The sequence below is a fragment of the Notechis scutatus genome, chromosome 8 (genome assembly GCF_049901735.1).
Source record: "Notechis scutatus isolate UNSWTSFEM ecotype Mainland chromosome 8, rNotScu1.2, whole genome shotgun sequence".
Taxonomy (NCBI): domain Eukaryota; kingdom Metazoa; phylum Chordata; class Lepidosauria; order Squamata; family Elapidae; genus Notechis; species Notechis scutatus.
This window is the reverse complement of record NC_142016.1, coordinates 17,964,045-17,978,787: the sequence shown is the minus strand read 5'-3', so window position 1 is coordinate 17,978,787 and position 14,743 is coordinate 17,964,045. Positions and strand designations below refer to the sequence as shown.

The 14,743-nt window shown below is 49.3% G+C and overlaps 1 protein-coding gene across 1 annotated transcript in view; it reads left to right on the top strand.

Moving 5' to 3' along the window:
- Positions 1 to 344: 344 nt before the first annotated feature.
- The window catches only part of KIRREL2 (kirre like nephrin family adhesion molecule 2), a 61,468-nt gene continuing 47,069 nt past the window's right edge, over positions 345 to 14,743 (top strand). Inside the window, exon 1 of the mRNA XM_087970867.1 lies at positions 345 to 933. Within this exon, the coding sequence (XP_087826993.1) occupies positions 876 to 933 (58 nt within the window). The 5' untranslated portion in view covers positions 345 to 875. The remainder of the gene's footprint in view (positions 934 to 14,743) is intronic.

Below are 14,743 nucleotides of genomic sequence, written 5' to 3'. Positions count from 1 at the left end.
GCCCCAACAGCCTTGCGAGCGCACACCCAACCCCACCATGCACGCTCTTCTGCAAGCGACGAGTGCTTCTTTCTTCACACAGCCCCTTCCCTCCACGGATTCTAGCCTGGGCGAAAGAAAGCGGAGAAGCGGACGAGCCGTTCCGGCCGCGGGTCGCCCCCGCTGGCCGGCGGCTTTCGAGGTTTGCGAGCGTGCGATTCCGTCCCCCCCGCGCTTCCCTCCCCCGCCTCCTCTCGCAGCCCGCAATGAGTGCAGCCTCCCGAGCAGCCAATCCGGAGCCGGGATGGGCGTGGTCACCCTCTGCCCTGCTGAATGAGCACGAGCTCCCTGGAGGTGGAGGGCGACAGTTGTGCCAAGTAGCTGGGGAGCCACTTGGAGGGTCCCGGGCATCGGGGAGGGGTGGGGAAGGAGGTGCCCAGCCCGGAGGTTGGTTCTTTGGACTCTCGGCCGCTTTCAAACCCTCCCCCCACACACACGCCTCTTTTTTTTTTCCGGGGTGTCTTTTTTTTCTTCCCTTTTTTCCTCTTTTTTTTCTGCTGCTGCTGCCCTCGGTTGAGCTGCGCTTCACTTTTGGGCTTTTTCCCACCAGCCCGGACTTCAAGGTCAAGAGTACAGAAGCGGGATCTTCTCCTCGCCCCCGCATTGGGACTTGCAAAGGACTGTTTGGGGGGCATCCACAACCAACCCCTTCCAACAAGCCAGCCCCGCCGGGCAGAGGACTTTGGAAGCCAACCTTTGGGGAAGCAGGGCGAAGGCGGCCGGGGGAAGCGGAGGAAGGGCTCCCGCAGCGAGCCCCCCGTCCCAGCCCGCAACGCACGCCCTCACCGACCGGCGCCCTTAACCCGCTTCCTCCCTCCCTCCGTCCCCCCCGCATCATGAAGCCGGCGATTTGGCTTCCTTGGACCGTCGCCTTGAGCTACTTAGCGCACGCAGGTACTGCACGGGCTGTTGCTCGGGCTTCTTGTTGCTTTGGGGCGAGCCGAGAAGTTCCTCGGGGGTGGGGAGGCGGGAGGCAGCGGGAAGAGTGGGTGGGGACGACAACCCCCCTTCGGTGGGTTAGGAGCCAGGGCGGAGACCCCCAACCACCTCCTCCTCCCGCGATTCGTTCCTGCGTCCTGTTGGTTACCTGAAAGTACCTAGCACAGTGCAAGTTCTTCTAGGAAAGGAATAGTTTTTTTTTGTTTTTTTTTTAAATGGCTAGGTTGCAAGGACTTTAAAGTGGGGAGGAGGGAGGATCGCAGGGGAGGGTCCGCTGCAAGGGAGAGGAGGGGGCGGGGGCGGCTCAAGAGAGAGAACCTCCCAAAGGAAAATGCTGTGGCTTAAGGCTCCCGAACGGTGCGGTCCAGTGGTTAGAGCCAAAGGCGGGGAGGGGGGCATCGAGGAGGCAGGAGCATCCTGGCATCCTTCCTTTGGGGAGGAGGGAGGATGGACCGACCGAGGGGTGGGGATTGGGTAGAAGAATGGGGGGAGGGTGTTCCATCCCAAATTACGCCTGCCAGCCTTGAGTATGCATGTACTGTACGGGTGACCTTGAGGAAAAAAAAACTCGCTCGAGGTACGGCGTGCTTCCCTTCCTCCCTCCCTCGCGAGCGTGGAAGGAGGGAGGACGCGGTGGGCTTTCCGCGCCAGCCACTGCAAGAGAGAGGAGCTGTGGGTTTTTTTTTTTCCTCCCGCAGCCCGGAGAAAGGGGGTCTTCTTCTCTCCCTTCTCCCACCCCCCCCCAACCCTCCATCCCCCCCCCTCTCTACTCCCCACCCACCCCCGTAGATGGGAGTTTCATCTCCGCAGAAGAGGGGCTTGGGGTAAGGGGGGCCGCAGAATTAGCCTCCTGCAAAAGCTCTGCAGGTGAGAGGAGACTGAGGCGGGGGTCTAACTCAGTTTAGCCGGGGGTGGGGGGAAGTCTTGGGGTGGGGAGGGGGCGTGCATGGGTCAGGGTTGAGCTCGTGGCCTCCCTCCTTCCTTCCCTCTCTCGGATGGACTCCCCCTCGCGGTTAACCTTGAAGACGCTACCTCGAAGGCAGTCGCAGCTCCGGCGCGCCCTTCCTCGAAGCCGCCTCTTTGCCAGCCCCCCCACCCCATCTGTAGTTTTTTTTTGGGGGGGGGGTTTCCCCCACCGCGTTGTCATTCCGGGGCCGTTTGAATCGCTTGCCACGCTCTTTTCCCTCTTAGAGATCTGCAGATGGGGCGGGGAGGAGGAAGAGGAGGGGGCTCCGCTCAGAGAGCCGGATGAAGCCTCACTCTTTCCTGGAAGGGAAGATGTTGACATTGAGCTACGCGTCCCATAACTCTTTCTCTCTTGCCACCCCCACCCCCCAGCACACACTGCTTAAAAGGCCTTAAACACCCCCCACACACACACACACACCCAAACCAGGGCATGAAGGTGTAGAGCAGCCTTCTCCAACCTTGTGCCCCCCCCCAGATGTGTTGGGATACAGACCCGTCCCCCCCCCCCCACAAACCTCCCTGTCCAGGTTGCCTCCAGCCTGGGAATCCCTGAGTGTCAGCAGAGGGGGGGGGGGGCAATGTTCTTAGCAATCCTATCAGCCGACCCTTGCAAAATTAGCCCTTTGTTTGCCATTGCACCATCCGTGGGGGGGGCGAAGTGCACTCTGCACATGCCCAGAGGCCATACTTTTTATATATTCTTCAGCTGATCCGAACCCAGAGCCATGGGGAGGAGAGGGGAGAGGAGGGGGGGCAGGCAGCCTCCCTCCCTATGCCAATGCCGCTCATTGGTCTGCCTTGACATGGGATGAGTCCCATGTAGGGTGGGCTGGATGGATGCCTGTGCAACACGGGAGCAGAATATCCTGCCTGAGTTGCTCTCCTCTGGCTGTAGAGGAGAATGCAAAATAGGTTCTCGCCCCCCCTTTTTTTTTTTTGGCTACTGACCCACAATGTGCTCATTTTGGGAAGCTCTGTTGCAAACCTCCGCCTGTCCCCTTGACGGGAAGGATTGCAACTGGGTTAGAGAGAGAACAATAGTGACTCTGAACTGCAGCCCAGGGGGCCTGGCGGATGGGTGGGTGGGTGGGGGTCAGAGAGCTGCCTTCTCTCTCCTATACAGACAAGGCTGCCTTCTCCCCTTGCTTGCAGCCAGCGTGTGCCAAGGCTGCCCCCCACCCTCCACCCCGCAGGGTCAGCCTGGCAGAGGAGCCCAGGGAGGAGCCGGTTGGGTGGGGAGAGATGCCTCCTCTAAGGAAAAGAGAGACCTCCAGAAAGGGGGCTTGTCCAGTCGCAGTGCAGCCACCACCAAAGGTGCACCTGCTAAACTTCTCCCTGTCATGCGGACTGCAACTCTTAAAGGCGCAGCAGCCCTTTTTAAGCAGGACAGAGAAAGCAGCAGCGCGGAGGGGGAGAAAAGCTGAACCCCATCGTTTTTTCCTTTTCCCCTAGGCTGGGTGCTCCGGTAACTCTGCTGTCAGATGCCTTAGTGACAGAGATGGGAGTGTAGAAAGATGACACCCCCCCACCCCACCCTGGAAAGAGTTAAGGGGGGTCAGGATGTGTGGGGAGAGGAGGACAGAGTTCACACTTACACGCCTGGCTTGCTGTGGCTGCCCTGTGGCTACAAGTTCCTTTGCAGTAACACTAATGCTTGCTGAGTGGCCGTGGTGCTCTCTTATCCTGGGGTGCCTTCGCCCCGCTGGAACCAGGGGGAGGGAGGGGGAGAAGCAGCCAAGGGAGGGGACGATTCTTTAATGATAATATCTCTGGAGCAACAACTAGAGGCAGCCTCCGGAATAGGGTAGCCTAACAGGGCCCTGATTTTTTTGGGGGGAGAGAGAGAGAGGGAGGAGTGGAGGCTGATTTCCAAAGGATGTCACCTCTTCCAAGTTCTGCACTTACAAAGTGGATTATTACGCAGTTGGATGTGTGCTTTTTGGACCCGCAAAGAGGTCTGTGTCCTCCAAAAAGCCTGCCTAGTAATGGCACCCTCCTTTGGTTGTTAAGCACATGCTGGTGATGATGTTTACCTTACCCGTTTTCCAGAGTTCACTTTCGGGTTTGGCAGGAGACCGCAGAGGCCACTAATGAAGGAAGTGGTCTACTTTGGTCGCTGGGAATCACCTGCCAGTTGAATCTGTGCCGTGAGAGGCGCTTGATCGCCTGTTGTTCTTGTCCAGTGGTGTTCTTCAGACTTTTCTTGCCAGCTTGACACACAGCTCCCCCCCCCCAAGGAACCTACTGAGTTCACATGACACATTAAATCTAATTACTGGATTAATCCATTTTCTGAATTTGCACAATAAGTTGAACGGTCATCTAAACTGTGTTCGTGTATCACACTAAGCTAATCAACACCAACAAGCAAACAAATCAAGTTTTTGGGGGCATTGTGCAAATACAGCACCCCCTGTTTTTAATGTACCTGGCTTATCCTATGGTGTGAGCGTGGCACTGGCATACTCGGTTCTCTTGTCTGTTTGGCAAAGATTCGGAAAATATTCTAAAGCAGCGATTGGGTCAAAGGAAGCCAATGACCTAGTAGGTTATTCTTGGTTGGCCTTGGAGTAGCTATAATGATCTTCTTAGCTCCACATATGTAGAGGGATATGCCTGCATTCTACCCAGAAGACCTCAACAACCAGCAATTATTTCATTTGATTGGTCTTGTCTTAGCATGTGGTGTGGCTCGAGCCACAGTTCATGACTTAAATGCGTTATAAGTAGACTCAGCCGAGTTCGTCTGAAAAAAAGCTGTGATTAAAACAATCTGTAAATTAGCGTAATGGTTTTAATTAAGCCACATTGTCAGCTATATTTTCCCTATCTCATCCTGAGATATATATAGATATAGATAAAATACTTATTTACTCAGAAGTTTGAATAGGTTTCAGTAAGGCTTACTCAGTGGTGGGGCGTGTCCCAGCATTTCTCTGCTGCCCTCCAGAAGTGCCGGGGTTTGCAATTCCAAAGCTTGGGAATTCTCATAACTCGAATCTCGACAATATCAAGGCTTGGAGAAACCAGGTTAGGAAAGGTTGATCTGCGGAATTGCGGGCTTAGGGTTACTTTGGCCACTGAATCAGAGATGGTCCTAGGTCAGGGTATCTCTCACGGTGCCAAGGTAGAGAGTAATGACATAGTAGGACATCTGCATGCTTTCCAAGGGAGACTTGTAACACATTTCCTTTGAAACCTACCCATCCACGATTAGGATGCAGCGGTGGAGTTTCTTGCAAGATGTTCTGGAAACGCTAGTGGCTGCTTTGGTACGCAGGTCGATTATTGAGGTTCACCCACAATAAAGGGTGAAGAAACCGGTGGGTTTCGGCTACCACCATACTTAAGCCACTACCACCCAACGGATCAAGTGAAGCCCTAATCAAGCTGGTATATAGTTGCCTCTGGTAGATCTTCACCTGACCGAATGAAATTGCAGCATGGACCCAAAATTATTTCACAAAAGCTCAACTCTTTGGGTAACCTAGAATCAGGCACGTTGGTTCCTCCCCTTCTCTGTTTTATTTTGCCCCTACACGTCTCTACCCTCCCACCCCACCCCCACACAAAAAATATCTTCAAGTTCTCCTCAGTTCTTCTCTGCAAAGGATCTCGCACAGGGGTGTCGCAGGAAAGGGGGCCAAGAAAGCCAAATGGCAAACCGCCCCACAATGTCATCAAAGCTTTAGCCTGTGTTAGGTAGACGTGAAGAAAAGGAATGGTGCTTTTTGGTAGCATGGACTGGGCCTTGTCATCTTGGCATGTTTCCTTCTCCTCACGGACACCCCTGGGCTGGTGCCTATGATGCCCCCCAATCTGTTCATGTGGCAGAAAGACAAAATAGATACACTGAGTGTTTTGTTGTCAAACCGTTCCTATTCCCCCCCCTCCATCCTGTAGGCTGACCTCCCCCCCTTGCTTTAGTTTGCTCAATGTAGACCATGATAGATAGAGAGATAAATAAAGCAAAACAACCTCTTTCTCCTCCCCCCCTCCACACTCATTTTTCCTGGCAAAATCCAGCCAGCTTTACAAATGATAGGAAAGGATTATTCTCTGTGTGTGTGTGTGTGTGTGTCTCTCTCTCTCTTTATAGATACATATATAAAAATAATTTTAAATGCAGCCATCTCATTGAGATGCTGTGTGACTGAAATTTGGCAGGAGCAAAAGCTGGCCTAAGGGATGTGCCTTCTGTTGTCTCAGTGGAAATCCACTCAAATTTGCAGTGATCTCAAGTTGGCAAAGTTGCAAGGAGTGCATTTATGTGAATACTAATGCCCTGCCTTGCCTGTATTAAGCTATGCAAATGACTCTTCCCCATTGCCTATCACTGACACAGGCTGGGGAGGGGGAAGGGAAGGGAGGGGAGAGCTGGCCAGCAACACACCAGGGATGATGGAGAAAGGAAAGGGGACACCCCCCCACCGCAAAAGGCTCCTTGTAGGAAGAGCTGACAAAAAATGACCATCGGTGCAACCGATGAACTAAAAATAAGCCCTAAGCATAGCAGTAACTCAAAGGTGATCTTGTTAACACCTCTCTGGAAGCTGACATTGGGATGATGGGCGCATTGTTTCCCCTGCACAGAGAGAGAGAGAGAGAGATGCGCATCATTTCATCTGAACCAAATAACAAATAATATTGAATGGCAGAGAGAAGCTATTCAACCAGCATGGCCCGCCTCAGCTTTGAGAAGGAGAAATTCATGCTTTCCGGAGGTGGCACTGCATCCGTTCCCAGCCTCCTAAGCTGGCACAGCCATGGCAGAGAGAGGTTGAATGGGGGTTCCTGGAAGGTCCCTGGGTCCCTTTGACTCCCACTAAGGAGTTGGCATGGGGTCCAACGTCTTCCCAAGTTCCCATCAACAATGTTAGGGTGACATTCTCTCTGGGAGTTGGGATCTCCAGATATCGGGGCGGGGGGGGGGAGATTTGGTGAGAGGGTTCCATAGATCGTCCTTTAGATACCCTGCCAGAAGTATTGGAATCCTGTTGCAAGAGATGTTTCTAATGAATCAAGTTGGAAATCGATGGACAAAAGGCCCCTGCTGGATCAGAACAAATTAGCTTCATCTTATCCAGCCTCCTGCTTTTTCCCCCTGAAACCAAGAGTACTTATTAATTACATTTTATGCCCTTGCCTTTCTCCAGGAAGTTCAAGATTATCTTCACCAGGGATAGCCAGAAGGTAGATCAAGCTCTATTGTTAGACCTCCATGTGGCTTGCAGAACAGATCGCAGATCATCACGGGAATTCTTACTGCCGACAGTTTAACAACTGTCACAACAGACAGCACCCCCTCCTATAAATTAGGCTGAGGAGATGAAAATAAGCTAGAAAGAAAGAAAGTAAGAGTGGCTCAGTTTATTGATCTCTAAATTTGGGATCCTATCTTTTCTCCACCTAGATGTGCTTCAGTGATGGGATTCAAATTGTTTTACCACTGGTTCGGGGGGCGTGGCTTGGTGGGCGCACTTTGCGTGCGTGCACAGAGGGTTTCCTGCTGTCTTTCTCCTGTAATCCTGAACTCTTCCTGTGTGTTAAACGGCCCAGCAGCTGATCATTGGAGAGGACCAGTTAGCTCACAAATGATCGTCTGAGCTACCGGTTCGACCAAACCAGACCAAACCGGTAGAATACCACCCCTGATGTGGTTCCTCTCACCCACCTCTCTTTCATGGTCACCACAAACTGGTGAGGCAGAAAGATGGTGGCCGATTCAATGCTCCCAAGGCTAAATTAACACTTCCTCGTTGTCGCATAGTCCTAGGTCACTTCTGCAATACCTTTTTAGAGTATCTTCGTTGCATCACCCAAGCATTGTTGAAGCGATACAGAAGCTGTCCACATTTACTGCTTAGTTTGGCAGAGTAATGACAGGGAAATTTGAAAAAAAAAATGCTTTAAATCCAGTGTAGAAATTACCTTGGTACTCTGGCCATTACATGGCACCGACTTTCAATTCTTGCACTCAAAGCAACTTCTTGAATTAAGGGTGTCCTCTGAGATAACCTTGTTCCCTATTGCATCTGTGCTTCTCCCAGATCCAAGGCCGCCTTTAAAACGAGCTCTGGTTAGGGACTCCGAGATAATAGCTGCCCAAAGTGGACCCCACAGGTTTGTTGTCACTCTCTGTTATTGGCAAACTTGTGAAATAAGAGGAACTGAACGGTTGAGCTCACACAGTGCTATCAAAGTGAGGATGGAAAAATCCAAATAGCCATTAAATGGCAGCAAAAAAAAAAAATAGAGTTAAATTGTGGCTTTATAGTGGTCATCCAGAATTTGGCAGTACAGGTACACTCAGAGCACGCATAAACCTAAATTTGGAGTAAGATTGTATAACTACCATATTCATATAACACCAGGGGTGGGATTCACCAGTTTGCACCTATTTGCTAGAACCGGTTGTTAATATTCTAAGCAGTTCGGAGAACTGGTTGTTAGAAGAAATTACTGGCCTAATCCTGTAAGGAAGGCAGGAAGGAAACATTCTGGTGTTGCTTACAGAAACTGCCTCTCCATTGACCCTTATTACATTCTTGGCAGGACTAGACTTCCTGTCTCTGGAACTTCTCTGGAGTTTTTTCCCCCTCCTTTGCTGGTACTTTGCTTGTGTGGAGTGACCGTTCGAAGTTACAACGGCACTGAAACAAGTGACTTATGACCGTTTTTCACACTTACAACTGTTGCAGCATCCCCACCGTCATGAGAGGCCAGGCGAGGAGATGCGTGCCTCGATGTGAGTGATATTGAGTTGGCCGTGCCCAGCCAATAACATGACCACCAAGCCATGTCCACCCAGTCACATGATCACCAAACCACGCCCACCACCTAAGCCACGCCCACAGAACCGGTTGTTAAAAAATTTGAATCCCACCCCTGTATAACATGCTATACCTAAACACATCATATTATGCCTGAAAGCAGTCACCAAGTTCACACAGCCTACTACAGCAGGGGTGTCAAACTAGGCCCATGGGCCACATCTGCCCCATAGGATACTTAAATTTGGTCCGGGGGACCGACCTGGAAATAGCAAAGGACTGGCCTGTGGTGCCTCTGGCAGCCAAAACGGGACTTGGGCGTCTGCATGTGGCCTCCTACCGGCATAACAACCAGCTCAGTAATCGCGCACTTTGCTGCGCATGCGTGTCCTAAGATTAAAGTAAAACCCCTGCACCTCTCAGCTGATTAGCAGGGCAATCCGCTCTGCTGTGCCGAACAGTTGGGAGGATAAAAAGGACATAGGAGCCACAGGCGGGTGGGAGGAGGGCCCAACTGAAGACCTTCGGAGCAAGTCAGACCGAACTGGTTCAATGACAGCTGCTCTTGGGAGCTACCGGTACGCCTGAACCGGTCCAAACCGGTAGCATCCCACCCCTGCAGCAAAGTGCTGCTGGAGGTATCTGTCCCATCTCCCCATCCGGCCGGCCCATGGAGAACTACAATGCTGATCCGGCCCTCGGAGAAATCCAGTTTGACACCCCTGGGCTGCAGCAGCTGTTTGCTTCTTACAACAGCAAACTAGAAATCACCCAACTGCTTATTAGTTGAGGTTCAAAAGATAATGCTCTGACTTCCAAACGTGAATTGGAAATACAAGAGGTTCTTGACTTACAGCCATGATTAGGGCCAGATTTTCTGTTGCTAAGCAAGGTGGTGGTAAAATGAGTCGCAAGTGATTTTATGACCTTTGGTACCGCAGTTGTTAAGTGAATTGTTGCAGTTAACTGAAGTCCTTAAGTAAATCGAGCCTTGCCGGTTGACTTTGCTTATTTTAAATCAACTCTGAAGGTCGCAAATGATGATCAGGTGATCCCAGGAAGCGACCCTAAATTTGGATTGTGTGGCTGTGGGGATGCTACAACGGTTGTAAATGTGAGGATTAAGTTTATTTCAATGCTACTGAAACTTTGAACGGTTGTTAAATGAACAGTTTTAAGTTGAGGACTACCTATAATCCCTTCCCTCCTCCTCCTCCTCCTTCCTCCTTCTCCTCCTCCTCCTCTCTTCTTCTCCTCCTCCTCCTTCTCCTCTTCCTCCTCCTCCTCCTCCTTCTTTCTCCTCCTCCTCCTTCTTCCTCCTCTCCTCCTCCTCCTCCTCCTCCTCCTTCCTTCTCCTCCTCCTCTCTTCCTTCTCCTCCTCTTCCTTCTCCTCTTCCTCCTCCTCCTCCTCCTTCCTTCTTTTCCTCCTCCTCCTCCTCCTCCTCCTCCTTCTCTTTCTTTTCCTTCTCCTTCTTTTCCTCCTCCTCCTCTTCCTCCTCCTCCTTCTGCCATATCCATCATTAGACATTGGCAATCATGTTGCTACTGAGTTTTATCCAAAGCAGTCCCTTCGATTTTCAAGGCACAATGATAAATATGATATAATCCCTGGCTTTTTAAAAAGAAAAACAAATCTATCATTCTTTCCATGTTGGTATATAAGTGCTCTGGAGAGGGAGCATTATAAAATCTGTCCCCATATAAACATGTTGATCTGAGAATACAGTTTGCAGGTGCCTTAGAAGGGGATGGACTATAGAAGCTGACCTTAGGGTAGAGGCCAAAGGGTAGCTGGTTAGAGTTTCTCCCACTCACCCCAAGATTTTCCTGGCATGCCCTTCTCAAACCTTTTTTTTTTTTTTAAGGTGACTCGGGTTGTAGAGCTGGGTGTGTATCCTCAGACCTTGTTTCATCACTGCAGCTGGCACGGGAAGTGCGGCATTACAGCAGAGAGGATCCGATGCCCAAGCTAATGAGCTGTTAAGTCTTGGGGTGAAAATATAGAGCACCTGTCTCCTCTCTGGAAAAGTGGAGCTGTTCTAAGTCCATTTACACTATATAAAGCAGGTGTTGCTGCTGGACCAAATAAAGCCTTTATTTCAGGGGCTGTGTGTGCGTGTGTATTTTCCAAGCCTCGTTCTCCGTCACAAAGTAATTGTCTGTCCCCTTAATTTCCTGCGGCGGTAAACATTTGGATTGATTTTTAAACACGTCTGGTGAGATGCTTTAAGCTAGCCATTGATTATTACCAAGTAAAATTGTTGCAGGAAACAGAAAGATTGAATTTTCCCAAGAGGGGAGGGGAGGTGTTGGGGGGAGATGCCGAAGACTTCAAAAACTGCAATTATTATATGCTTAATGGCTGCTAGATCGATTGGCAGGAGCCCAAAAGATTGGATGATTGCTGCACATAATTTCACAGGGAGTGAAGGATGCAAAAGGTTGGGTCTCTCTCCTCGGAGCTCCCCTTGTTTTCCAAATCCAGAGATTTTTATCAGACATACCGATAGAAATCTGTTTGACGGATAAAAGCCCGGTCCGGCCCAATAAACACGGACTGGATTAATGACAGCATTTGACATAAGGGGAGACTCTTGCTCCCAAGACATGGTTTATCCCGGGGCAACCCATTATTTTAGAGCAGTCCTTCACAACCTTGTCAGCTTTAAGATATGTGGACCAACTCCCAGAGCTGGCTAGGGAATTGTGGGAGTTGTCAGCATCTGAGAGTTGTCAAAGTTGAGAAACATCGAGTTCAAAAAAACAGGCAGGTCCGGGACAAAGAAAGGGATATTACTAGGACAGTTGCATTTATAGCAAGTCCTCGACTTGTGGCTACCATAGAAGCCAGAATTTCCGTTGCTAAGCCAGGCAGTAATTTTAAGTGATTTTATCGCCTTTTTCGCCATAGACACGAAGCGAATGACTGCAAATGAATCACATAGTCGTTAAGTGAAACTTGCTTCCACTTTGCTCAAGGAAGTCAGCTGGGGAGGTCATAAAATGAGGGTCACGTGACCTCCCCAGAACACATTGCAGCTAGCGTAAATACACATCGGTTCCAAGCGCCTAGATTTTGATCACGCAACTCTAGAGATGCTGCAGCAGTTGTTTAAGTGTGCGGGCCCATCGTAAAGTCACCTTTTCAGTGTCTTGGTTGTAAAGAAACGGTTGTAACTTGTCATTTTTAAAGATAGGGCACGATGGATGCCTTGTGCATGGATGGCATTGATGATTCCAGAGCTTGGGTGCCATTCCACAGAGTATGGGGTTTGATGTCTTGGCAGAATGGTCAGATTGGGAATCAGGATTTTTGCAAAAACTTGCAAAATCAGTACTGCATGCCCGGTAGCCTTAGAGGACCAGAAATTGTATTCGGTAATGAATGGAACTCCATACAATAGAAAGAGCAAGCAGGTGATAGAGCACGGGGGTCAAACTCAAGGCCCGGGGTGGGATTCTACCAGTTCGGACCAGGTCTATAGAACCGGTTGTTACGATTCTGTGCAGTTCGGAGAACCGGCAAATCGTGCCACTAGCTGGCCCCTCCCATCCCCTCCTGTCCGATTTCGGCTTTCTAGCTAATCTAAATCACTGTTGTACTGCTTTGCCTTCACCCAGGAGGCTTCCCTGAGGCCCAGTCAGGGGTGGTATTCAGGGAGTTTGGGGGTGGGGGAGAAGTGGCCTGAGAGCAGAGCCGAACCTTCCTTAGGACTGAAGCTTCTATTTTTCAGTGCAGACTCAGGCAGCAGATTGCAGAAAGGTAGATCTGTGAGTGAATCTGTGATTCTGCAAGTAACTCAATCTGATTTTGGATAAAAGTTGTTCTTTATATATATTATATTATATTATATTATATTATATTATATTATATTATATTATATTATATTATATTATATTATATTATATTATATTATATTTATTATTATATATATATATATATTATATTATATTATATATATATTATATATATTATATATATATTACTTATTTCTGGTATTCAGCTTTGTTCGGTATTTTCCACGTCATTATAGTTGTGCTTTTAAAGTTGTAGCAGCGTTTGCAGAATCTCATCTGCCATCATCAGGCTTCTGTATTGTGAAAGTCTGTGAAAGTCTGACTCATAGACGAACACAATACAGAAGCCTGATGATGGCAGATGAGATTCTGCTGAAACGTTGCTACAACTTTAAAAGCACAACTATAATGACATGGTAAAATACCGTACAAAGCTGAATACCATACATGTAAGTACCAAAAACTTAAGAAAACATATATATATATATATTCAATATTTACATATATATATTGAATATTTACATAAATATTTTCAATATTTACATACAAGCCACGCCCAGCCAGTCACGTAACCACCAAGTCACCCCCAGTCAGCAAGCCACACCCCACCCTGTCACATGACTACCAAACCACACCCACAAATTAAGCCATGCCCACAGAACCGGTTGTTAAGAAATTTGAATTCCACCCCTGCCGCAAGGTGCTTAAGATCTGGGCTGTGAGCCTGCCCTGGAAACAGCCTGTGATGCCTCTGCCAGCAAAAAGGGAGTTCGGGAGGGCTGCGTGCGGCTCTCCCAAGATCTGTTTTGGGCTGTGACGGCCTCCTGCAACCCTCTGTCAGTGAAAACGGAGCTTGGGGAAGCTGTGCATGGCCCTCCCAAGCTCCATTTTCGCTGGCAGAGGGCAGCAGGAGGCCATCGCAGCCAAAACGGATCCTCAATGAGTGACATCGAACTAGCCATGTCCCCCCTCTCCCCTCCTGGTCAAACACAATCCTGATGTGGCCCTCAATGAAATCTACCACCCCTGTGGTAGAGAGATAGATGGTTAAGTATGCTTCTTCTACCCGTGGTTTGATTTGAATGCTAATTACAGAGATATAATGGCAGGAGACTGAAATGGCCTAACCTACCGTTGGTTTTGGCTCTGCCTATAAGTGGGATAGGTCTTGTTAGGATCTAAAGAAATCACTTTTTAAAGGGGGGAAAGGTCCCTCGGTCCCCATTCCTCAACGATAAGGTTGTTGTGCCTCTGACATTGAAATGTGAGACTTGTGGAGCAGAGCTCATGGATATAAGAGCCGTGGTGGCACAGTGGTTAGAGTAGAGTACCGCAGGCTACTTCTGCTGACTGCCAGCTACCTAGAATTTGGCAGTTCGAATCTACTGCACTCTAACCACTGAATCGGTTGTGTTTGACCTTGGTGGGGGGCAAGGGGCATAGCCAGGATGAGTGTGGCCAGTTCGATGTCACTCATCTAGGCTCCGTTTTGGCTGCGATGGCCTCCTGCTGTCCTCTGCCAGCGAAATAGAGCTCAGGAGAGCCACGCAACTAACTCTGCCAACAGCCAAAAGTTTGATCCTGAGAGGCTCAAGGTTGATTCAGCCTTCCATCCTTCTGTGATGGGTAAAATGAGGACCCAGATTGTTGTGGGGCAAGAGACTGACTCTGTAAACCGCTTAGAGAGGGCTGTAAAGCAATGTGAAGCAGCATATAAGACTAAGTGCTATTGCTACATGTTATGAATTGGGACATCACCAATCAGTGACCTACATAAAAGGCAGAACTGGTAGTTTGGGCAGGAACCAAGAATACGACTCAGTAATTTTTTTAAAAAAAGAAAAGAAAAATGAAAGATGGGAAATTAACAAATGCAACTTTGGCATTTGTTAGTGCTTTTGTTTGAGGTGAAATTTCATGGGCATTTGGGGAAGATTTGAGAAGAGGGAAAATTCTGCCATATACTATTTTCCAGAGCAATGTTTTAAAAGTTTTGCAGGAAATGCTAGGAATGCTAGATCAGCATTTCTCAACTGCAGCAGCTTTCAGAGGTGTGGACTCCAACTCCCAGAATTCCCCAGCCAACATAGGGGAATTCTGGGAGTTGAAATCTATACGTCTGAAAGTTGCTGGGGTTGAGAAACACCATCCTAGACCAAAATTCAAATGCAGCTGCTGGAAACCAGATGATGATGATGAGAGCTATGCTTGCCTGTTTAAGTCTG